Genomic DNA, 26,969 nt, shown 5'->3' with positions numbered 1-26,969 from the left:
TCTTTCTGCTGCCTGCGCTTGGTTTCTGCATGCTCTCGACGATGAGACTCAAGGTGCTCTGCGCTCTCCCGGATGTACTTCCTCCACTTAGTTAGAGTGGTCTTTGACCAGGGACTCCCAGGTGTCAGTGAAGTGTATATGTTGTGATACACAAGGTATTGTAATTGTGTGGGACAGGCTCGATAGACCAGAGGGTCTTTACCTGCCTGTCATTGTTCGTATGTTGGTATGTTTCAAATAGTCAGCACAGGCATCATGGGCCAAGTGGCTCCTTTCTGTGCTGTAAGATTCTATGATTCTATCATTGCCTCCAAGTTCCTCTTCCAAGTCACATACCATTCTGACTCAGATATATTTGCCATTTCTTCATTATTGCTGGATCAATATCTTGGAATTTCTTACCTAACAACATTGTGGGAGCAGCACTAGGGCTGTAATGGTTCAAGAAGGTGGCCTACCACCACCTCAGGGCAATAAATGTGACCTATTCCCACATGGGCTCTCACCTACTAATGCTTGTATATTCCAGCTAGATAGGATGTTGCAGTCAACAGAATTTGAAGTGATTGCCAGGATCATCTACGTGGATATTAAAATATGGAGGGTTTCTTATGATCTGAAATATAGCAGCTCTCATTGTCCATCACATGCCAAGCCTGGAGCAAAATCTTAATTTTGAGTGGAACATGAACCTCAGTTAGTAAAAACTCCCAAGTAATTCATTACTGTGCAATTCCACCATTTATTATTTGCTGTTTCTATTCAGATTGAATTTTTGTCTTTGATCTTAAAACTTGAGAGGGGTCCTTATGCCCGAGGGCAGTGCAATAGGTTTTTATCTTGAACCACTGTCACATAATGCACGAGGAACTGTTGCAGTCTGTATTGGCTTTAGTTGTGGCTTGCAGTCTTTGGATGGTTTAAGAAGTATGTTAACTGGCAGCAATTGGGATGCCACAATTGATCTCGGCCTCCCTGGGTTAGAGGGGGGAGGGCTTCCAGCTCCTCCTGACCATTATCCATTGACTTCTGCTGGTAAGTAGGCATCAGGTGAGGACAAAATCTTATGCTGGCTGTTCATTTACTGAGGGAATATTAATTGAACCTGGATTGTACTTGGCTTTGGCTTTGACACCCTCACAGTTGAATTGCCTGCTGCCAGTCCCTGCCTAGACTAAGATCAGACAAATGGTCACTTGGATGTGGTATTAAAGGGTGGCCCTACAGACTTGCACCTGAGAATGAGACAGCTCCTTCAGGACAGTAGAGAAAAATATTGCATCAGTTTCTGCAGCTACAATTTATACAACAATAATAGCACTTCTAGAAGCTGTCACATTCAAAGATAGTATTTGCTGAGAGATAAAATGCTGTTCCCACTTTGGTTTGTGAGCAATAACCGTTGGATGGATAGAACATCGTGTAACCCTAGAAGAGCACCAGTGGTGCTGTTCTAAATTGTGGAATTAAATTTATTAAGCCAATGGAGTTTATGCCAAAGGCTATAAACTGCAATGTGACGCCTGACCTATTTTTTAGTTAGCAGAAATCCACCCTTGCCATTAAGGGCAACTTAGGATCTTGCAATAAATGTTGTAGGAACACAGGAACAGGAGTAGGTCATTTAGCCCCTCGAGCCTGTTCCGCCATTCAATGAGATCATGGCTAATCTGTGACCTAGCTCCATATACTTGTATATATCTTGCATATTAATTATGTAATGTATATGTTTGAATAAAATTATAATTTATGTAAAGTATGACCATAATGTGAACAATCACTGCAATAAGGACAGACAGAAAGGAAAAGAAGATGGGGCAGCACTGTTAATAAAGGATGAGATCAGTGTGTTTGTGAGAAATTATATTGGCTCAGAAGATCAAGATGTTGAATCAGTTTGGGTGGAGATGAGGAATAATAAGGGGAAAAAGTCGCTGGTGGTAGTAGTCTATAGGCCCACTAACAGTAGCTATACTGTTGGACGGAGTATAAATCAAGAAATAATGAAGGCTTGTAAAAGGAATGGTAATAATCATGGGCGATTTTAACCTTCATATTGATTGGACAAAGCAAATTGGCCAGGGTAACCTTGAGGAAGAGTTCATAGAGTGTATCTGGGATAGTTTCCTTGTATAGTACTCGGTAAAATAATGGGACTAAAGGTGGACAAGTCTCCTGGACCTGATTGCTTACATTCAAGGGTCTTAAAAGAAGTGGCTGCTGAGATAGTGGAGGCATTGGTTGTAATCTACTAAAATTCCCTGGATTCTGGGGCGGTCCCAGCGGATTGGAAATCCGCTAATGTAACGCCCCTATTTAAAAAAGGAGGCAGACAAAAAACAGGAAACTATAGACCAGTTAGCCTAACATCTGTCATTGGGAAAATGCTGGAGTCCATTATTAAGGAAGTAGTAGTGGGACATTTGGAAAAGCATAATTCAATCAAGCAGAGTCAGCATGGTTTTATGAAAGGGAAATCATTGTTTGACAAATTTGCTGGAGTTCTTTGAGGATGTAATGAGCAGGGTGGATAAGGGGGAACAAGTTGATGTGGTGTATTTGGATTTCCAGAAGGCATTCGATAAGGTGCCTCATAAAAGGTTACTGCACAAGATAAAAGTTCACGGGGTTGGGGGTAGTATATTAGCATGGATAGAGGATTAGCTAACTAACAGAAAACAGAGAGTCGGGATAAATGAGTCATTTTCTGGTTGGCAAACAAACTAGTCAGGATCGGTGCTGGGACCCCAACTATTTACAATCTATGTTAATGACTTGGATGAAGGGACCGAGTGTAATATAGTCAAGTTTGCTGATGATACAAAGATGGGTGGGAAAGCAAATTGTGAGGAGGACACAAAAAATCTGCAGAGGGATATGAACAGGCTAAGTGCGTGGGCAAAAAAATTGGCAGATGGGAAAATGTGAGGTTATCCACTTTGGTAGAAAAACAATTGTAACTAAATGGAGAAAAATTACAAAGTGCTGCAGTACAGCGGGACCTGGGGGTCCTTGTGCATGAAACACAAAAAGCAGGTACAGCAAATAATCAGGAAGGCAAATGGAATGTTAGCCTTTATTGCAAGGGGAATAGAGTATAAAAGCAGTGAAGTCCTGCTACAACTGTACAGGGTATTGGTGAGGCCACACCTGGAGTACTGCGTATAGTTTTGGTCTCCGTATTTAAGGAAGGATATACTTGCATTGGAGGCTGTTCAGAGAAGATTCACTAGATTGATTCCAGAGATGAGGGGGTTGACTTATGAGGATAGGTTGAGTAGGTTGGGCCTATACACATTGGAGTTAGAAGAATGAGAGGTGATCTTATCAAAACATATAAGATAATGAGGGGGCTCGACAAGGTGGATGCAGAGAGGATATTTCCACTCATAGGGGAAACTAAAATTAGGGGACATAGTCTCAGAATAAGGGGCTGCTGATTTAAAATTGAGATGAGGAGGAATTTCTTCTCTCTGAGGATTGTAAATCTGTGGCATTCTCTGCCCCAGAGAGCTGTGGGGGCTGGGTCATTGAATATATTTAAGGCAGAGATAGACAGATTTTTGAGCGATAAGGGAATAAAGGATTATGGAGAGTGTGCAGGGAAGTGGAGCTGAGTCCATGATCAGATCAGCCATGATCTTATTAAATGGTGGAGCATGCTCGAGAGGCCAGGTGGACTACTCCTGCTCCTATTTCTTATGTTATGTTCTGATCATCGTTGCCATAAAGCAGTGGAATGCAGAGGGATGACAGCTATTAAAGGAGGCTAGTGTGAATATGAATTATGGACTATACGGTCCAACAAAAATAGTATTGTCTCCAGAAAAGGGCAAATTAAAGTGAACAAACTGTCAAGTAAGGTTGATAACTAACACATTTAGTTTTAGAATTCTCAAACTCTTTGTACAATTGTTTTAAGATTCAGTAGTCTGGTGAAGTTTAAGCTGTCTTCATAAAGAGCAACTATATTTATAAGTAAAAAATACTTCTAGCAGTAAGTTAATTAAACTTTTGTTAAATTATTTTAAACAACGGTTTAATGTTATTTAGCAGTTGAGCCTCATTTTAATTATTGTTTTGCACATTGCTGAATTTCTGTTCTATGAATTTCAGACAGATCTAAGCTATCGATCTGCGCCACTTGCTGTGTGTGTGTTTCAGCAACAAGCTGCAGGTTTCAGTAGCAAACATATAAGGATAACCTCACTTTCCAAATCTCTCCTTTGTTTCTGTGCTAGGATTGCACACTTTACAGAGTGATCTGGTACATTTAATGATACTGTGCAATATTTGCTCGTTTTTCTTCTGAATCGTGTGGCATATGTCAAATTACCTCAAAGTTTGGGTATTCCTTTAACACTGAGGTTTTTGTGCATCAGTAATTAAGTTCCAACGGGTAATACTCGTTCAGCTTGTAGTTTTATTTGAACCAGTTGGTCAACTTCCCTCTGATTCTTCAAATTGATGAAAGCTGTTCATTATTTTTGTTTTAAGGTTAGGCAAACACTAATTTGCTGAAGGCTGGCTGGGTGGGTGCAGTGATCGATCTCTGCTTGAGTATCTGCACTGTAGTGAGGAAGGAATTTGGATTTGTATAGTAAACGAGCAGTAAGAGGAGGAGTGTGGCCAATTAGGGACCAAAAAAGGAGGCAGAGAGTATGGCTGAGGTACTAAATTATGTACTTTGCATCTGTCTTCACCAAGAAAGAAGATGCTGCCATAGACATAGTAAAGGAGGAGGTACTGGATGGAGTACGAATGAGGTACTAGAAAGGCTGGCTGTACTTAAAGTAGATAAATCACCAGGACCAGATGGGATGCATCCTAGGACACAGAGGGAAGTGAAGGAAGAAATCATGGAGGTACTGGTCATAATCTTCCAATCCTTCTTGGAAACGGGGGTGGTGGCAGAGGACTGGAGAATTGCAAATGTTACACCCTTGTTCAAAAAAGGGTGTCAAGATAAACTACAGGACGGTCAGTTTTACCTCGATAGTGGGGAAGCTTTTAGAAACAGTAATCAGGGACAAAATGAAGAATCGCTTGGACAAGTGTAGATTAATTAAGGAAAGCCAGCACAGATTTGTTAAAAGTAAATCACACTTAACCAACTTGATTGAATTTTTTGATGAGGTAACAGAGAGGGTAGGTGAGGGCTGTGTGGTGACGTAGTGTACATGGATTTCCAAAAGGTGTTCAACGTGAGCAGTGGCCCCAAAAAACAGAGTCAAACAAAATGGTTGGCATGCATGTTTAATGAGCGCTCATAATTTATTAATAATAACTGACCACTATTACCAGTACTTTGTGAATATTACAAGTATTCGCTAAAAATTGCTGTGAAAAAGAATGAAAAGCTTTTGCTTGCAACCTAATGCATTATTTCACTATGAGGAGAGAGTTAGCATTCATGTTTACGGTACATCAACATCCTGGGGGTTACCATTGGTCAAAAACATAACTGGACCAGCCACATAAATACTATGGCTACAGGAGCAGGTTAGAGGCTGGGTATTCTGTGGGGAGTGACTCACCTGCTGATCCCCCAAAGCCTTTCCACCATCTACAAGACACGAGGCAGGAGTGTGATGCAATACTCTCCACTTGCCTGGATGAGTGCAGCTCCAACAAGTATCAGTAAATAAACCCCTGTGTAGGCTGCCGTGTATTCATTGTAAATGTGCAGCAGATTCAATTACTTCATTTAATTCCTGCCAAAGCCGTGCCTGCTTGTCCAGAGACATTGTTGAGTTGGTAAATCGAGTGGTGTTTAAGAACTACAAGCAATTAGTGGAATTAAAAGTGACTTTCTGCCACGTGTTCTGTGACTATTCCAATAGCCATTTAAATAGAAATGACAGGGTTTTCATTTCGCCATTAGAGTCAAATCTGAAGATGCAGAACATGACACTTCTTGGAAGACAATATGATTTCTGGAAAACAACAGCCCGCTTAAATCAGCGAATGCGTAATGAGAGTGAGCATCAGTCATGTCGTTTCAGATTGGTGGCTTGAGCTTCACTAGCTGACGTGTGCTTTGTGGTACCAGTGTTTTAAACATTTAAAAAAGCCCGAGGGGGAAGCTTTAAATAATCTCCTAACCACTATAAATGTTTAATCTAAAATACTGCTGGAAAACTAAAATAAAAACATAAAATGCTGGAATACTCAGCAGGTCAGGCAGCCTCTGTGGAGAGAGAAACTGAGTTAACATTTCAGGTCGGTGACTGATCGGATTAATTCCAGTGTGTTAAATTAAACCATGACCTTGAAGTTACTTGATTTTAAGCATCTTTTTACTGCCATGCAGATGCAAAAGTGATCCTACATGACATTCGTGTCGATTTATTGCTGGATACGATTATATTTGCTCAGAAAAGGGAAGCAGTTACTTACTTTGTGAAACTTCCGGGTAAAAAAAAATCTGACTAAAAATGAGGGATTGCTCCTTTACATTGCAGTTTGTAGAAATCGGGTTTGGACAGAACTTAAGAACATAAGAAATAGGAACAGGAGTAGGCCATACAGCCCCTCGAGCCTGCTCTGCAGTGTTTACAATGAACGAAGAAAAGCCGTGTTCACCAGGCAATTAGATTGAAACGGGGACCTTGTGTAGGGGGCAGTAGGGCAGGTAAGTGGGATATAACAATTCGGGGACAGTAAGGAGCACTGGTACAAGGCTGAATGATTAGAGTGATTGAATGCTACTGTGATAGTGTAGTAGAGGAAAGGAAAATTGGGAAAGAGTGCATAGCAGTAATGTCCAAGCTTTCTCTCTTCATGGGCCACCCGGGTAAATGCAACAACTTGCATTATAGAGCATCTCTAACGTAGGAGGAAGTCTCAAACAGCTGTTCAGAAAAACAATCAAAAAATGAAGGTCAAACCAAACAAGATAATAGGAGCTGCTTGGTCAAAGAGGTGGGTTTAATGGAGGGTATAACCACTTCTCTGTGCCATTCAGTAGCATTACCATCATCATGACACACGCAGCATTGACATCCTGGGGGTCACCATTGACAAGAAACTCAATTGGACCAGTCACTTAAATGCCATGGCTACAAGAGCAGGTCAGAGGCTGGGTATTCTGCAGTGAGTGGCTCACATCCTGGGTCCCCAAAACCTCACCATCACCAACAGTCAGAATGTGATGGAATACTCTCCATCCAGGATAGAGTAGACTGCTTGATCGGCACTTCAACCACTAGCCCAAACAACCACTGCCATCACCACTGGTGCATTGTGGCTGCAGTGTGTGTTGTCTACAGGATGCACTGCCGCAACTTTCCAAAGCTTCTTTGGCAGCATCTCCCAAACCTGAGACCTACCACCCAGAAGGACAAGGGCAGCAGGTGAATGGGAACATTATCATTTCCAAGTTCCCCTCAAAGTCACACACCATCCTGACTTGGACATATGGTGCCATTCCGTCATCATCACTGGGTTAAAATCCTGGAATTCCCTACCTCACAGCCCTGGAAGCACCTTCACCACACAGACTGCAGCAAGAAAGAAGAACTTGCATTTATATAGCGTCTTTCACGACCTCCGCACGTCCCAAAGCTCTTTACTGATAATTAAATACTTTGTGAAGTGTAGTTACTGTTGTAATGTAAGATTTGAAACCATACCACCTTCTCAAGGGTAACTAGAGATGGGCAATAAATGCTGGCCTTGCCAGTGAAGCCCTACAACCAATCAATTATTTTTAAAATGGTGGAAGCTCAGCTCCAGATTGAATAGAATGACGATGTTGTGAATCATTTGGTTCCGTCTGAGAAAGTGTTCAGGAAAGGGGATGGAATTGGTGATGAGGGTACGTAGTTTGTGGCGGGGACTGAAGATAATGCCTATGGTCTTCCTACTGCTTAGCTGACCACAAGTTGAACTGACTCGTCTAGGCTTTGAGAAATGGAAACTGAGGTCAGTGAAAGCCAGTGACTATTAACTGATGTGAAGGCTGAACTGAAAAGCTCAGTAAAAAGTCTTCTGTCTTCATGGGATAAGGCCATGATTACTTTCCATTTTTTGTGGTAAGTTAATTGTTGTGAATGTGCTTTGTGTTGCTTCTGAATATTCCTTGGTGAATATTGGCATGTGACTAAATACTGTTGGTAACATGCCTGTGAAAATTATTCATCCCATGAAGTGCATCACATACTGCCTGGAGATGGCTGGCTGCATTTAACTATCAATGTTTAATTGTGAATGATGGCATCATGTAATATCCATTTAGTACTTTTGAGAGTGAATCAACTAATTTGAAAAATGAACTGATTTTGTTTAAAGTAACAGTGAGAGGATTTAGAGTTTAGAGTCTATTTTATTCATCTCTAATTTTACCTTCCTTTCCTATTAGCCAATCTATTTAATAATATTTGATGCTCTAATAGTGCAGCTATGCTCCCTGTAATCACTGTATACAGTGTGTGCATCCTCAGTGCCATGCTCCGCCTCACAGTCAACAAGCCCCCCGCTGGAGTGGAAATAAACTACAGAACCAGTGGGAACCTGTTCAACCTTCGTCGTCTCCAAGTCAGGTCCAAGACCACCCCAACCTCTGTCGTCGAAATACAGTATACCGACGACACCTGCGCCTGCGGACATACAAAGGCCGAACTCCAAGTCATAGTCAGCGTATTTACTGAGGCGAACGAAAGCATGGGCCTTACGCTAAACATCTGTAAGACAAAGGTCCTCCACCAACCTGTCCCTGTCGCACAGCACTGCCCCCCAGTCATCAAGATCCACAGCGCAGCCCTGGACAACATGGACCATTTCCCATACCTCGGGAGCCTCTTATCAATAAGAGCAGACGTTGATGATGAGATTCAACACCTGCGCAAGTGCAGCCTTCGGCCGCCTGAGGAAAAGAGTGAAGACCAGGCCCTCAAATCTGCAATCAAGCTCATGGTCTACAGGGCTGTAGTAATACCCACCCTCTTGTACAGCTCAGAGACTTGGACCATGTACAGTAGACACCTCGAGTCGCTGGATAAATACCACCAACGATACCTCCGCAAGATCCTGAAAATCCCCTGGGAGGACAGACGCACCAACGTTAGCGTCCTCGACCAGGCCAACATCCCCAGCATTGAAGCACTGACCACACTTGATCAGCTCCGCTGGGCAGGCCACATTGTTCACATGCCAGACACGAGACTCCCAAAGCAAGCGCTCTACCTGGAACTCCTTCACTGCAAACGAGCCAAAGGTGGGCAGAGGAAATGTTACAAGGACACCCTCAAAGCCCCCCTGATAAAGTGTAACATCCCCACTGACATCTGAGAGTCCCTGGCCAAAGACGTCCCTAAGTGGAGGATGCATCCGGGAGGGCACTGAGCACCTCGAGTCTCATCGCCGAGAGCATGCAGAAAACAAGCGCAGGCAGCGGAAACAGCATGCGGCAAACCTGCCTCACCCACCCCTTCCCTCAACGACTATCTGTACCACCTGTGACCGGGATTGTGGTTGTCGTATTGGACTGTTCAGCTACCTAAGGACTCATTTTTAGAGTAGAAGCAAGTCTTCTTCGATTCCGAGGGACTGCCTATGCTGATGATGTGCATTTTATACAAGATGGAACCTCTTATTTATTCATTGCCTGCAAACATTAACCTTGATATCTAAATGGAGAGTTGCACACACTGCGCAATTCAGGAGGCTGCAGTCCTGAATAAACCAAAGATGCTGGGAGAAATGGCTTGCACTGGCTTGACATAATATGTGAATGTGATGTGGGACAATCATAGATTGCTCTTCTGAACAGAAATTAATATTTTGAATTAGGATGTGCTGCCTGTAATTACAGATGTATTCTGTACCAAATGCTGAACTGAAGAATTCACTTTGAATTAATCTCAATAAAATACTGAGTGCAACGATTGATAAAAATTAATGGAATTATTGGCTGCATGACCACTGACCATGATTCTACAAATGTATTCAGATATTTGGAGTGCATTTATTTTTAGATACTGCTCTTCTGCCACTGGCACCATTTCCAGCTGGAGTGTGGAATGCTCCCTGTCCGAAGCATCAGTCCGTTACCAGAGGTCACTGGGTGTACCTTAGCCCAGTTTATTTCTCTCTTCTATCCCTGTGTGGCACCAGCTGACTTCTGTATGACATTTCCTCAAAGGCTTGGGAAATGGAGGCACAGAGTGCCAGTGACTCCTCCCTGATGCCAGGATAAGATGGAAAGCTCACGATGCACGATCCATGCTCGGTCACTCGGTATGTGAGTGTGTTACAGAACCATGATGTTTGTCTTTCCACCATATTTAAAGTAATTTCTGAAGCTGCCTATATCCCTGAAACCCCTGTATATCACATCTGTTGAATCATTTATGTGTATAACAACTGCTACTCCTTGCCTTGGAAGTGACCCTAACGTGAATCTTGCCTCCAGTCCCTCTGAACAAATATTTTGTATCAGTCTTTACGGTAGAGGACACTAACAATATTCCGACAGTGGATAGTCAAGGGGCTACAGGGGGGAAGGAACTTAACACAATCACAATCACCTAAGGAGGTGGCACTCAGTAAGGTAATGGAACTAAAGGCAGATAAATCCTCTGGACCTGATGACTTGCATCCAAGGGTCTTAAGAGAAGGCGTGGCAGGGATTGTGGATGCATTGGTTATAATTTACCAAAATTCCCTGGATTCTGGGGAGGTCCCAACAGATTAGAAAACTGCAAATGGAATGCTCCTATTTAAAAAACGAAGGCAGACAAAAAGCAGGAAACTATAGACCGGTTAGCCTAACATCTGTGGTTGGGAAAATGTTGGCATCCATTATTAAAGAAGCAGTAACAGGATATTTGGAAAAGCAAAATTTGGTCAGGCAGAGTCAGCATGGATTTATGAAGGGGAAGTCATGTTTGACAAATTTGCTGGAATTCTTTGAGGATGTAACAAACAGGGTGGATAAAGGGGAACCAGTGGATGTGGTGTATTTGGACTTCCGGAAGACATTTGACAAGATGCCACATAAAAGGTTACTGTACAAGATAAAAGTTCACGGGCTTGGGGGGTAATATATTAGCATGGATCGAGGATTGGCTAACTAACAGAGAACAGAGAGTTGGGATAAATGGTTCATTCTCTGGTTGGCAACCAGTAACTAGTGGGGTGCTGCAGGGATCAGTGCTGGGACCCCAACTATTTACAATCTATAGTAGCAACTTGGAAGAAGGGACTGGGTGTAACCTAGCCAAGTTTGCTGATGATACAAAGATGGGAGGAAAAGCAATGTGTGAGGAGGACACAAACAATCTGCAAAAAGACATAGACAGGCTAAGTGAGTGGGCAAAAATTTGGCAGATGGAGTATAATGTCGGAGATGTGAGGTCATGCACTTTGGCAGAAAAAATCAAAGAGCAAGTTATTATTTAAATGGAGAAAGATTGCAAAGCGCTGCAGTATAGCGGGACCTGGGGGTACTTGTGCATGAAACACAAAAGGATAGTATGCAGGTACAGCAAGTGATTAAGAAGGCCAATGGTATATTGGCTTTTATGTAAAGGGGATGGAGTATAAAAGCAGGGAAGTCTTGCTACAGCTATATAAGGTATTGGTGAGGCCACACCTGGAATACTGCGTGCAGTTTTGGTTTCCATATTTATGAAAGGATAAACTTGCTTTGGAGGCAGCTCAGAGAAGGTTCACTCGGTTGATTCCGGAGATGAGGGGGTTGACTTCTGAGGAAAGGTTGAGTAGGTTGGACTTCTACTCATTGGAATTCAGAAGAATGAGAGGTGATCTTATCGAAACGTATAAGATTATGAGGGTGGATGCAGAGAGGATGCTTCCACTGATGGAGACTAGAACTAGAGGGCATGATCTTAGAATAAGGGGCCATCCATGTAAAACAGAGATGGGGAGAAATTTCTTCTCTCAGGGGGTTGTAAATCTGTGGAATTCGCTGCCTCAGAGAGCTATGGAAGCTGGGACATTGAATAAATTTAAGACAGAAATAGACAGTTTCTTAAACGATAAGGGAATAAGGGGTTATGGGGAGCGGGCAGGGAAGTGGAGCTGAGTCCATGATCAGATCAGCCATGATCTTATTGAATGGCGGAGCAGGCTCGAGGGGCCGTATGGCCTACTCCTGTTCCTATTTCTTATGTTCTTATGTTAAGTAGTGATAGATTAACCAAACTCTTTTGAAAAGGAACCTGCTGATTTGACTCAAAATTTACACTGTAATGTCTTACCAATTGTAGCGTAAATGCAGCTTCAGTTTACACTTTACCCATGTTCTTGGGACTTGACTTTAAATATAAGTGAATTGCATGCTCTAATTACAGTGGGTGCCTTTCTCTGATGAAAGCAGCTGGTTAGTACAGTCCTAGTCGAATGTGTAGTGGGTCAGAATATTTGTTAAAACTGGTTTATTTTTAAAATTGCACTTAGTGTTGTACTTAGGGAAAATTATTTCCAGATGTTCTGATTCATATATTGAATATCCATAGAATCATAGGGCGGGTTTTACCTCTGTGACATTGGTCAAGATAGCGGCAGAGGATGAAGGATAATTTGGACAATGAAGCCAAGCACTGCCTCACTGTCCAACCTCGCTTTACATTCTCTGCCCCGGCCGTCTCCTCCACCACTTGCTCACCCTCACAGGCCTCCTCCTCCCTGGCCTGCTTATCCTCCTCCCCGGCCTGCACCTCTCCGAACTGGCTCCTCCCCCGGCCACCTCCTCCCTGGCCTGCTTATCCTCCTCCCGGCCTGCACCTCTCCGGACTGGCTCCTCCCCGGCCTGCTGCTGCCTAAACACCGACAAAGACCAGTTGGGACGAATGGTCTGTTGTGTTCTGTAAATTCAATATAATGTAGGCCTTGGTCTGTGCCGAGGCCTACGAGGAAGTTCCTATACTAATCTTTGGAGTATTTCTACCCCTTTAAATACTCAACTGTTTATTGTGGTGCTGCAGTATCACTGGGATTTTGCAGCTGGGCATTGGAGAGCAGCCTTTTGCCATTGTCACAGAGGCAAGTCTCACCTTACTGGAACTCTGCCTGAGAATCCAGTCCATAATCTCATTTACAACAGAAATCTCAACAGTGTTCTCATCATGCAGAATTATTTCCATGTTGTGTTTAAAGCAGTGGTACATGGTTTCTATATTTATTACTTATTTTCTCAGTTTTATATGGTCCATTTGTACTAAGTGAAGCATTTGCTTTTCTCCTAAATATGACAAATAAAAATGAAAAGCTGCACTGGCATGAATGAGTAATATATGGGACTGAAGTTGTTTTTGTTGCTTTTTTTGGGTACAGCCAAACTATAACGGGCAGCTTAATGGAACGAGCTGCTTGTGAGTGACAGCTTTAAGAGCCAATCGGTGGTACTGCACAGTGATTACCCAGGCTTCTCCTATAACTGAAATGCTGATGCTGCAGGTTGCTCCTCCTGAGAGCCTGTGCAGAGTAACTGCAGCCCTACCCTTTACCTGGCAAAGACATCAGCTCATCAGCCTGAGTGGATCTCTGCATTCTAGCAGTCTCCTGCAATACCTGGCCATAAGCAAGAGGCACAGCTCACTGAGAAAATCGCAGCGACAAAGCTGCAGTAAATGAAGCTGCAGGAACCCATCCAAAGGCTGCTGGGATGTTAAGCACATTATTGTTGACTCCTCCCTGATTTTTTCTTTTATAGAGCGATGCAGACACATTACCTTGTCTCCAAAGATTCTTCCTCAGCTTTAACAACATATCCAGGTAAGAGCTACATCCTTTTTTAGTAACCGGAAGAACTGACAGCTCGCAAAGGCCTAAGTGCTCACTTTGTTGAAGTGCAGAACCGTTGCTTATTATTAGTTGCAGAATATTTATACAAACCTTTTTGCATCATTTCTAAAATTAAGGATTATTACGTTAACTTGAGACAATATTGATTAAAGTTAATGAATTTTTCTACTTGCTTGACTTTAATTTGGATCATTACTGACTTGCGTACTAAGCAGTGATTTTAATTGCTTGGTAAATTTAAGCCTGGGCTTGATTACTGCAGCCATTTATCAGTGCTCTGTAGGGTATTGATAGACTAGGAATTGTGCAGCAACAGACCAATGCTGCATATTTTGTTACATAAGTGCATTTTATAGTACACACAGATTTGAGTCTTTGCACAGTTTGTGTTTATTTATTATGAGATGATCATATTATGCATCAGTTGGAAGGATTTCATCCATTTTTTTAACTCTCAGGATGTGGTTAATTAACGTACAGAATTTATTACTAATCATCACTGTTTGTGGATGTGAGTACATTATAAAGCAGTGAATTATTAACAAAGGCATCTTTATAGGAAACAAAATTCTTTTTTTTATCTGAATGTTCTCATTAACTAAATCAAGTTTTAAATTTAGATAGTAATTTGCAATAACATGGCATCTGAAGTAATCTTTATTTGTTGTTTATGTCTCACATGAAGCTCACTGATTCAACCAGAAATAAATATGTCCATTTAAGGGACTGTTTGGATGGGAAAGACAGCCGTCTTTCTGTTCTGTCATCAACATTATTAACAATTCCTCAGGGAAGGGCCAGGGCCATAGTGCACAATATCACTAAGATTCAGATAAATGGGAAAGAAATTTAAGTTCATCAGGATATTGCAATTAGATGACACCAAACTTTGGTGTTAAAAAGGCTGTCTATTGTAGGAGGAAGGAGAGACTGAGCAAGGTCCTTGGAAGAGAATGAGGTAGAGTACACGCAGTCCAGTGAGTCAGTGCAGGGAGGTGGAGGAGGATGGAGGCGAGGACAAAAAGTGTCGAAGTGCACCAACTATAGTGGTATTGATAAAATAGATAAAGAAAGGCCGTGAGAGGAGAGCGATGCTAAGAGGAAGTGAATGGATAAGTATTGCATGTGCTGAGATTGTACAAGAAGGTGCCAGGAGAAGGGCAGCTGGAAGGCAGGGGGTGGGGGGGATGATGGAAGTGTAGATTAGGATATGCTGGACAAAATAACCCCTCCAGAAAGAAAAGAAAAGAGGAGGGTAGTGGAAGATGTGTTTGGTGGGAGGATCGCGTCGTCTGGCACAAGTGGCAGATGATGATCTGGCAAAGCAGAGGCTGCTGGGTAGAAGTTAAGAACATAAGAACTCGGAGCAGGAGTAGGCCATATGGCCCCGCGAACCTGCTCCGTCATTAAATAAGATCATGGCTGATCTTCAACCTCAACGCCACTTTCCCGCCGATCTCCGTATCCCTTGCTTCCCCTAGAGTTCAAAAATCTATGTATCTTAGCTTTGAATATACTAAACGATTCAGCATCCACAGCCCTTTGGGATAGAGAATTCCAAAGATTCACAACCCTCTGAGTGAAGAAATTCCTCCTCATCTCTGTCTTAAACGACCAACCTTTTATCCTGACTTCTAGACTATCCAGTATGGGGAAACAACCTCTCAGCAAGTATCCTGTTAATCCCCCTTAGAATCTTGTATGTTTCAGTGAGATCACCTCTTCGTCTTCTAAACTCCAGAGAGTATAGAGCCAATCTAGTCACTCTCTCCTCATTGGACAACCTTCCAATCCCGAATCAATCTAGTGAACCGCCGTTGCACTGCCTTGAAGGCAAGTATATCTTTCCTCCAGATAAGGAGACCAAAACTATGCACAGTACTCCAAGTTTTTTAAAAATTCGTTCCTGGGATGTGGGCATATGGGAAGGATTTATTGCCCATCCCTAATTGCCCTTGAGAAGGTGGTGGTGAGCCGCAGCCTTAAACCGCTGCAGTGTTTGTGGTGAAGGTGCTCCCATAGTGCTGTTCGGGAGTGGGTTCCAGGACTTTGACCCAGCGACAATGAAGGAACGGCAATATAATTCCAAGTCAACTTGGTGTGCAACTTGGGGGGGAACTTGCAGGTGATGGTGTTCCCATGCACCTGCTGCCTTTGTCCTTCTAGTAGAATTCGTGGGTTTGGGAGGTGCTGCCGAAGAAGCCTTGGCGATTTGTTGCAGTGTATCTTGTAGACGATGCACACTGCAGCGCCGGTGGTGGAGGGTGTGAATGTTTAAGGTGGTGGATGGGTTTCCAATCAAGCGGACTGCTTTGTCCTGGATGGTGTCAAGCTTCTTGAGTGTTGTTGGAGCTGCACTCATCCAGGTAAGTGGAGAGTATTCCATCACACTCCTGACTCCTGACTTGTACCTTGTAGATGGTGGAAAGGCTTTGGGGAGTCAGGAGGTGAGACACTCGCCGCAGAATAACCAGCCTCTGACCTGCCTCACCAAAGCGCTGTACAATTGTAGCAAGACTTCCGTACTCCAATCCCCTTGCAATAAAGGCCAACATGCCATTTGCCTGCCTGCCGACCAAACGGTAGCATAGTGGTTATATTACTGGACTAATAATCCAGAGGCCTGGACATAGAAACATAGAAACAAGAATTCTAGCTGCTCTGCTCTGTGTCCCGTGTCCTGGCGTGGTGTTTCTCGTCGAGTGGGGGGCGGAGCTACAGCCCTGCGCCGGAAACAGTGTCGGCAGCTGCGTGCATGCGCAGTAGCTCCTCACCCTCCTAGCGCGTCGCCGCCCCTATCCCTGGCCGACGGGATCTCAGCACGGCTGCGGTAAGGGTGTGTAGATGTGGCCTCAGAGTCACTGTGTTCCGCCTCTGATCACAATCCAGTGACACCTGTTGGAATCGCATACGTGTGAACGTCAAGCAAGGATGGGATCAGGCACAGCTGTGATGCCTCACCGCAGCTGAACAGCCTGCTGATGCTCACTTACATGGGAATAATTGGCGATTTGGCAGGGGGTGCCTATGCAAAGCAAAGAACCAAAAACCTCCAAAGACAATAGCAGGAGTGGCATGTCTATCAGACAGGTTCCCACAGAGTTCATGGAATCCTGTTGTTTAGAAGCACCAGCAGCCATAGTGAATCGCTTAGCAGTGTGTGCACAGTTGCATACACAAGGTGACTGAAGTTTTATTTTTTATTTATTTTTTATTTATTATTGATGGTTTTTATGCTTCTTTAATGTTGTTGTGAAGGTGTTTTGTGCTTTTAGTGCTTTGCAAGGTCCTCTGTGCTCCCCCCCCCCCATATCTCTGGCTACCTGCGCTGATTTCTTAACTCTCCGCAAGGGTTTTCTGTGCGGCCATAAGTGGCCACATACGCTGGCCTGTTAGTTTTGGAGCAAATATTAGCTGTCCAAACTGGCTTAAATGGCCAAAACATGTGTAGGTGGCTGGTAACGCCCCCTTTTGGGAAAAAAAACAAAACTAAAAAAAAATCAACTCACTTACACTGGCGCAAATTAAATGTGCAGAATGGGGATTTTTAAGATACTCCAGAAAAATCAAGTTGCTCCAAAAAAAAAGGAGCATCTCCTGGGGAAATTTGGGACCCATGAAACTGCCGGATTGTTGTAAAAACCCATCTGGTTCACTGATCTTCTTTAGGGAAGGAAATCTGTTATCCTTACCCGGTCTGGCCTATCCGTGACTCCAGACCCACAGCAATGTGGTTGACTCTTAACTGCCCTCTGAAATGGTCTAGCAACCCACTCAGTTGTAACAAACTGCTACAAGAAACAATAATAAGAATAAGACTGAACGAACCACCCAGCATCGATCTAGGCACCAGCTTTGGACATGACAACGGCACACCCAGCCCAGCCTGCCCTGCAAAGTCCTCCTCACCAACATCTGGGGACTCGTGCCAAAACTGAGAGAGCTGTCCCACAGACTAATTAAGCAACAGCCTGACATAGTCATACTCACAGAATCATAGCTTTCAACCAATGTCCCAGACTCGATCATCACCATCCCTGGGTATGTTCTGTCACGCCGGCAGGACAGACCCACCCACGGTGGCGGCACAGTGGTGTACAGTCTGGAGGGAGCGGTCAGTCTCATGGCATCAGGTCAGGCTTGGGCAAGAAAACCTCCTGCTGATTACCATCTACCGCTCTCCCTCAGCTGATGAATCAGTACTCCACCATGTTGAACACCACTTGGAAGAAGCACTGAGGGTAGCAAAGGCACAGAATGTACTCTGGGTGGGGGACTTCAATGTCCAGCAGCAAGAGTAGCTCAGTAGCACTACTACAACAGAGCCGGGACCAATATCCTCGCAGCGGGGTTTGCTAGTGCTTTTGGGGAGGGTTTAAACTAGCAGGGAACCTGAGAATAGATTCAGTAGGGAGGGGAGTAAAGCTGGAATTGGAAAACAAAAATGTAGAAAGTGCATTTGAAGGTCAGGGGAAACAAGCAGGAAAAAAATGGAAAAAAAACAAATTTAAAAGCTCTTTGTCTAAATGCACGTAGCATTCATAACAAAATAAATGAGTTGATGATACAAATAGATACAAATGGGTATGATCTGATAGCCATTAGAGAGACGTGGTTGTAAGGTGACCAGGACTGAGAACTAAATATTCAGGGGTATTTGACAATTCGGAAGGACAGACAGAAGGGAAAAGGAGGTGGGGTAGCTCTATTGATAAGGAGGAATCACTGCAATAGTGAGAAATGATCAAGATGTTGAATCAGTTTTTTGAGGATGTAACTGATAGAATATATAAGGGAGAACCAGTGGATGTAGTGTATTTGGATTTTCAGAAGGCCTTTGATAAAGTCCCACATAAGAGGTTAGTGTGCAAAACTAAAGCAGATGGGATTGGGGGTAATATATTGACATGGATTGAAAATTGGTTAACTGACAGGAAACAGAGAGTAGGAATAAACGGGTCTTTTTTGGGGTGGCAGGCAGTGAATAGTCGGGTACCACAGGGATCAGTGCTTGGGCCCCAGCTATTCACAATATATATAAATGATTTGGATGAGGGAACCAAATGTAATATTTCCAAGTTAGCTGATGACACAAAACTAGGTGGGATTGTGAATTGTGAGGAGGATGCAAAGACGCTGCAAGGCGATTTAGAGAGGTTGAATGAGTGGGCAAACACATGGCAGATGCAGTATAATGTGGATAAATGTGAAGTTACCCACTTTAGTCGGAAAAACATAAAGACAAAGTATTATTTAAATGGTGATAGTTTGGGAAGTGTCGATGTACAGAGGGACCTGGGTGTCCTTATACACCAGTCATTGAAAGCAAACATGCCGGTGCAGCAAGCAGTTAGGGGCAAATGGTATGTTGGCCTTCATTGCAAGAGGTTTGAGTACAGGAGCAAGGATGTCTTACTACAGTTATACAGGGCCTTGGTGAGACCACACCTGGAGTATTGTGTGCAGTTTTGGTCTCCTTACCTAAGAAAGGATATATTTGCCATAGAGGGAGTGCAGCGAAGGTTCACCAGACTGATTCCTAGGATGGCAGGACTGTCGTAATAGGAGAGATTGGGTCGACTGGGCCTGTATTCACTAGAGTTTAGAAGAATTAGAGGGGATCTCATTGAAACGTCTAAAATTCTGACTGGGTTGGATAGATTGGATGCGGGGAGGATGTTTCCCCGGGCTGGGAAGTCTAGAACAAGGGGTCACAGTCTTGGGATACGGGGTAGGAAATTTAGGACCGAGATGAGGAGAAATTCTTTTCACTCAGAGGGTGGTGAACCTGTGGAATTCTCTACCACAGAAGGCTGTGGAGGCCAAGTCACTGAATATATTTAAGAGGGAGCTCAATAGATTTCTAGAAACAAAAGGCATCAAGGGGTATGGGGAAAAAGCGGGAATATGGTGTTGGGATAGAGGATCAGCCATGATCATATTGAATGGCGGTGCAGGCTCGAAGGGCCGAATGGCCTAATACTCTTATTTTCTATGTTTCTATGCTTCTAGTTTGGGTGGAGATAAGGAATAATAAAGGGAAAAAGTAGCTGGTGGGTGTAGTCTTATCGGCCCCCTAACAGTAGATGCACTTTTGGACGGAGTATAAATCAAGAAATAATGGAGGCTTGTAATAAAGGAACGGCAATAATCATGGGCGATTTTAACCTTCATATTGATTGGACAAAGCAAATTGGCTTGAGGAAGAGTTCATAAGAGTGTATCCGGGATAGTTTCCTTGAACAGTACGTTGCGGAACCAACCAGGGAGCAGGCTATCTTAATCTGATACTGTGTAATGAGACAGGATTAATAAATGAGCTCCTAGTAAAGGATCCTCTCAGAATGTGTGACCATAAATAACATGGTTGAATTTCAAATTCAGTATGAGGGTGAAAAAGTTGGTTCTCAAACTAGGGTCCTAAGCTTAAATAAAGGAGACTACAAAGGTATGAAGGCAGAGTTGGCTAAAGTGAACTGGGAAAATAGATTAAAGTATGGGACAGTTGATGAGCAGTGGCAGACATTTAAGGAGATATTTTGGAACTCACAACAAAAATATATCCCAATGAGAAAGAAAGACTAAGAGAAGAGATGAGCATCTGTGGCTAACTAAGGAAATAAGAGATGGTATCAAATTGAAAACAAGGGCATACAATGTGGCCAAGACTAGTGGGAGGCTAGAGGATTGAGAAATTATTAAAAGCCAGCAAAGAACGTCTAAAAAATGATAGAGAGGGAAGATAGATTATGAAATATAAAAACAGATAGTAAAAGTTTATACAGGTTCATAAAAAGGAAAAGAGTGGCTAAAATAAATGTTGGTCCCCTAGAGGATGAGACTGGGGAATTAATAATGGAGAACAGGGAAATGGCAGAGAAGTTGAACAAATATTTTGTATCAGTCTTCAGGGTAGAAGACACTAAAAACATCCCAATAGTGGATAATCGAGGAGCTGTAGGGATGGAGGAACTAAATACAAACATTATCACTAATGAAGTAGTACTCGGTAAAATAATGGGACTAAAGGCAGACAAGTCCCCTGGACCTGATGGCTTATATCCTAGGGTCTGAAAAGAAGTGGCTGCAGAGATAGTGGATGCATTGGTTGTAATCAATCAAAATTCCCTGGATTCTGGGGAGGTCCCAGCGGATTGCATAACTGCAAATGTAACGCCACTATTTAAAAAAGGAGGCAGACAGAAAGCAGGAAACGACAGAACAGTTAGCCTAATATCTGTCGTTGGGAAAATGCCAGAGTGCATTATTAAGGAAGCAGTAGCAGGACATTTGGAAAAGCATGAATCAATCAAGCAGAGTCAGCATGGTTTTATGAAGGGGAAATCATGTTTGACACATTTACTGCAGTTCTTTGAGGATGTAACGAGCAGTGTGGGTAAAGGGGAACCAGTGGATGTGGTGTATTTGGATTTCCAGAAGGCATTCGATAAGGTGCCGCACAAGATAAAAGTTCACGGGGTTGGGGGCAATATATTAGCATGGATAGAGGATTGGCTAACTAATAGAAAACAGAGAGTCAGGATAAATGGGTCATTTTCCGGTTGGCAAACAGTAACTAGTGGGTGCCGCAGGGATCGGTGCTGGGGCCTCAACTATTTACAATCTATATTAATGACTTGGATGAAGGGACCGAGTGTAATGTAGCCAAGTTTGCTGATGATACAAAGATGGGTGGGAAAGCAAATTGTGAGGAGGACACAAAAAATCTGCAAAGGGATATAGACAGGCTAAGTGAGTGGGCAAAAATTTGGCAGATAAGAGTATAATGTGGGAAAATGTAGTTATCCACTTTGGCAGAAATAATAAAAAAGAAAATTATAATTTAAATGGAGAAAAATTGCAAAGTGCTGCAGTACAGAGGGACCTGGGGATCCTTGTGCATGAAACACAAAACGTTAGTATGCAGGTACAGCAAGTAATCAGGAAGGCAAATGGAATGTTGGCCTTTATTGCAAGGGGGATAGAGTATAAAAGCAGAGAAGTCCTGCTACAACTGTGCAGGATATTGGTAAGATCACACCTGGAGTACTGCATACAGTTTTGGTCTCCGTATTTAAAGAAGAATATACTTGCATTGGAGGCTGTTCAGAGAAGGTTCACTAAGTTGATTCCGGAGATGAGGGGGTTGAATTATGAGGATAGGTTGAGTAGGTTGGGCCTATACATATTGGAGTTCAAAAGAATGAGAGGTGATCTTATTGAAACATATAAGATAATGAGCGGGCTCAACAAGTTGGATGCAGAGAGGATATTTTCACTTACAGGGGAAACTAAAACTAGGGGACATAGTCTCAGAATAAGGACCCGCCCATTTAAAACTGAGATGAAGAGGAATTTCTTCTCTCTGAGATTTGTGAATCCATGGAATTCTCTGCCCCAGAGAACTGTGGAGGCTGGGTCATTGAATATATTTAAGGCGGGGATTGACAGATTTTTGAGCGATAAGGGAGTAAAGGGTTATGGGGCGCGGGCAGGGAAGTGAAGCTGAATCTATGATCAGATCAGCTATGATCTTATTGAATGGCGTAGCAGGCTCAAGGGGCCAAATGGCCGACTCCTGCTCCTATTTCTTATGTTCTTATGTTCTTACTGACAGAGCTGGCTGAGTCCTGAAGGACATAGCAGCTGGACTGTGCCTGTGGCAGGTGGTGAGAGAACCAGCATGAGGGAAAAACCTACTTGACCTCATTCTCTCCAATCTACCTAACGATGCATCTGTCCATACCGTATTGGTAGGGGTGATCACCACACAGTCGTTGTGGAGTCCCATCATCACACGGAGGACTACCACCATGCTAAGTGGGATAGATAACAGATCTAGCAGCTCAAAACTGAGCATCCATGAGGCGCTGTGGGTCATCAGCAGCAGCAGAATTGTATTCCACCACAATCTATAACCTCATAGTCCTGCATGGCCCGGCACATCCCTCACTCTACCATTACCATCAATCCAGGCGACCAACCCTGCTTCAATGAGGAGTATAGAAGAGTGTGACAAGAGCAGCACGAGTTGTGATTAAAAATGAGGTGCCAACCTGGGTAAGCTGCAACACAGGACGAAGTGCATGCTAACCAGCAGAAGCAGCATGCTATAGCCAAAGCTAAGCATTCCCACAACAATGGATCAAAGCTCTGCAGTTCTGCCACATCCAGCCGTGAATGGTGGTGGGCGGGTCATTAAACAACTAATGGGAATGATGCTGAAGCCCAGCACATGAGTGCAAAAGACATGACTGAAGTGTTTGCAGCCATCCTCACCATCTCAGAAGCTATTCTTCAACCAAATCAATTCCCTCCATGTGATAGCAAGAAAAGGCTGAGCGCGCTGGATACAGCAAAATCTATGAGCCCCGACAATATCCCAGCTATCATGCTGAAAACTTATGCTGAAAACTAGCTGCGCCTCTAGACAAGCTGTTCTAGTACAGCTACAACACTGGCATTTACCCGAAAATGTGGAAAACTACCTAGGTATGTCCTGTCCACAAAAGGCAGGATAAATTCAACCAGACCAATTACTGCCCTACTTTAAACATCAGCAAAGTGGACAGTGCTATCAAGTGGCACTTAGTCACCAATAATCTGCTCACCAATGCTCAGCTTGGATTCCGCCAGGACCACTCGGCTCCAGACTTCATTACAGTCTTGGTCCGAACATGAACAAACGAGCTGTATTCCGGAGGTGAGGTGAGAGTGGCTGACCTTGACATCAAGGCAGCATTTAACCGAGTGTGGCATCAAGGAGCCGAGTAAAATTGATGAGAATCGGGTGGAAAGCCGCAGCATCTTCTCCGCTCACGTGACCAGTTAAAATTGCAGTGGGGTCCCGGTGACATCATCAGCACCCAACATGCAAATGTAAAGGACCACGCTGGCTTTGGGCGGGCGTCCTTGCCTTCTGCTCTGGAGAGTAGGTTCAAATTCACAACAGCGGGATCCTGGCAGCTGGCTGGTGGGGAAGTAATCTGGGCGATTTTAACTGCTCATCCTTGTTTTCGTCAGGTGGGTAGGGATAAAATGTTCCCTATAGTTTTCTACCAGTATAAAGTTACCACTAGTATTTGGAGAAGTAAAAGGAGGGAATATTGTCAAAAAGGAAATTAGCTCCATATTTCTATCCCTATCCACCGTGACAGGTAAACTAACAGTCTGATTTTAGTGTAAGTGCAGTGTAATAAAAGCTCTTTCCGGCCCATAAACCCCCCCTGACTTTTGGCTGACTGTAGCTTTTAATCAATAAAAAAAATGAAGCCAGGACATCATTCAATTGTTTCCTGCATGTTATAGAGAAGAGGCTGAATACAGGCTGGTTTCTTTTAAATGGAGGAAATGAAATGTATACCAAGCCATCAAATGAAAGAAGGCGTTCACAATGTATCCAAGCTGTTCTCAAGTGACTTGACTGTTTACGGAAGACGCAGTATTACAACACGCAATTTATAAATAAAATGTCAGTAGTCTTGAACCATCTCCCTCTGATCAACTCCACCAATCCCTGTGGAGTTTTAGTATCTGTTCATACATCAGATTTGTTGGAATGCTGCAGTTACCGGAGACAATCATTTAGTGCTACTGACGTGTGGTAGCAGCTGTATGGAGTCCTAGACGCTTCAGAAATCAAATCTGTACAGCTTCCTCTTTTATGTCTGGAGTTATATCTAGCACAAAGGAAGATGGTTGTGGTGGTTGGAGGCCAATCATCACAGCCCCAGGATATCGTTGCAGGAGTTCCTCAGAGATGTATCCTAGGCCCAACCATCTTCAGCTGTTTCATCAATGACATTCCCTCCGTCATAAGGACAGAAGTAGGGATGTTCGCTGATGATTGCAGTGTTCAGTGCAATTCGCAACTCAGATAATGAAGCAGTCCGTGCCCGCATGCAGCAAGATTTGGACGACATTCAGGCTTGGGCTGATAAGTGGCAAATAACATTTGTGCCACACAAGTGCCAGGCAATGACTATCTCCAACAAGCCAGAGTCTAACCACCGTCCCTTGACATTCAGCTACATTACCATCGCCGAATCCCCCACCATCAACATCCTGGGGGTCACCATTGGCCAGAAACTTAACTGGACCTGCCACATAAATACTGTGGCAACAACAGCAACTCAGAGGCTGGGTATTCTGCGGCGAGTGTCTCACCTCCTGACTCTCCAAAGCCTTTCCACCATCTACAAGGCACAAGTCAGGAGTGTGATGGAATATTCTCCACTTGCCTGGGTGAGTGCAGCTCCAACAACACTCAAAAAGCTCGACACCATCCAGGAAAAAGCAGCCTGCTTGATTTGCACCCCATCTACCACCTTGAACATTCACTCCCTTCATCACCAGTGCACCGTGGCTGCACTGTGTACTATCTTCAAGATGCACATTAGCAACTCGTCAAGGCTTCTTCGGCAGCACCTCCCAAACCCACGACCTTTACCCCCTAGAAGGACAAGGGCAGCACATACATAGGAACACCATCACCTGCAAGTTCCCCTCCAAGTCACACACCATCCTAACTTGGAAATATATCGGCCGTTTCTTCATCGTCGCTGGGTCACAATCCTGGAACTCCCTCCCTAACAGCACTGTGGGAGCACCTTCACCACATGGACTGCAGCGATTCAAGAAGCGGTTCACCACCTTCTCAAGGGCAAATAGGAATGGTCAATAAATGCTGGCCTTGCCAGCGACACCCACATTCCATGAATGAATTTTTAAAAAACATTGCCCGAACCTTCAAAGGCTTAAAAGTGTTTTCGTGACTGGATTTAAAAGAATAGAGAGCTGTAAAAATGGTCTGGAACTGGAAGTACCCACTCCCTCAAATAGCTTGGTACTGTTTAGGCTTACACACATACTTGGATGAAGTACTAGAGGAATGCATGATGCACATGGAACAGTACCCCAATAAGTGAGATGAGGAGGGGGAGAAAATGAAACAAATCCTGGGGTTTTTGGGTGGCCTAGTGTGTTCACCTCTATCCTTTCATAGAATCATAGAATGGTTACAGTACAGGTGGAGACCATGCTGGCTCTCTACAAGAGCACCTCAGCCAGTCCCACTCCCCCGCCCTTTCCCCGCAGCTCTGCAAATTTTTGCCCGAACTAACATGGCTAACAAGGGAAATTAAGGGTAGTGTTAAATCCAAGGAAGAAGCATATAAATTGGCCAGAAAAAGCAGTAAATCTGAGGACTGGGAGAAATTTAGAATTCAGCAGAGGAGGACGAAGGCTTTAATTAGGAGGGGGAAAATAGAGTATGAGAGGAAGCTTGCCGGGAACATAAAAACTGACTGCAAAAGCTTCTATAGATATGTAAAGAGGAAAAGTTTAGTGAAGACAAATGTAGGTCCCTTGCAGTCAGATTCAGGTGAATTTATAATGGGGAACAAAGAAATGGCAGACCAGTTGAACAAATACTTTGGTCCTGTCTTCACGAAGGAAGACACAAATAACCTTCCGGAAGTACTAGGGGACCGAGGGTCTAGTGAGACGGAAGAACTGAAGGATATCCTTATTAGGCGGGGAATTGTGTTTGGGAAATTGATGGGATTGAAAGCCGATAAATCCCTGGGGCCTGATAGTCTGCATCCCAGAGTACTTAAGGAAGTGGCCCTAGAAATAGTGGATGCATTGATGATCATTTTCCAACAGTCTATCGACTCGGGATCAGTTCCTATGGACTGGAGGGTAGCTAATGTAACACCACTTTTTAAAAAAGGAGGGAGAAAAAACGGGTAATTATAGACCGGTTAGCCTGACATCAGTAGTGGGGAAAATGTTGGAATCAGTTATTAAAGATGAAATAACAGCGCATTTGGACACCAGTGACAGGATCGGTCCAAGTCAACATGGATTTATGAAAGGGAAATCATGCTTGACAAATCTTCTGGAATTTTTTGAGGATGTAACTGGTAGAGTGGACAAGGGAGAACCAGTGGATGTGGTGTATTTGGACTTTCAAAAGGCTTTTGACAAGGTCCCACACAAGAGATTAGTGTGCAAAATTAAAGCACATGGTATTGGGTGTAATGTACTGACGTGAATAGAGAACTGGTTGGCAGACAGGAAGCAGAGAGTCGGGACAAACTGGTCCTTTTCAGAATGGCAGGCAGTGACTAGTGGGGTACCGCAGGGCTCAGTGCTGGGACCCCAGCTATTTACAATATACATTAATGATTTGGGTG

The 26,969-nt window shown here is 43.7% G+C and overlaps 1 protein-coding gene across 3 annotated transcripts in view; it reads left to right on the top strand.

Moving 5' to 3' along the window:
* LOC139234018 (leucine-rich repeat-containing protein 49) overlaps positions 1-26,969 on the top strand; it is a 292,104-nt gene that overhangs the window by 87,775 nt on the left and 177,360 nt on the right. For all 3 annotated transcript variants that reach the window (XM_070864857.1, XM_070864856.1, XM_070864854.1), the window contains exon 9: positions 13,679-13,740. In XM_070864857.1, the coding sequence (XP_070720958.1) occupies positions 13,679-13,740 (62 nt within the window). The remainder of the gene's footprint in view (positions 1-13,678; positions 13,741-26,969) is intronic.

The sequence above is a fragment of the Pristiophorus japonicus genome, chromosome 21 (assembly GCF_044704955.1).
Source record: "Pristiophorus japonicus isolate sPriJap1 chromosome 21, sPriJap1.hap1, whole genome shotgun sequence".
Taxonomy (NCBI): domain Eukaryota; kingdom Metazoa; phylum Chordata; class Chondrichthyes; family Pristiophoridae; genus Pristiophorus; species Pristiophorus japonicus.
The sequence above is the reverse complement of the archived record's forward strand: the minus strand, read 5'-3'. Positions and strand labels throughout refer to the sequence as shown.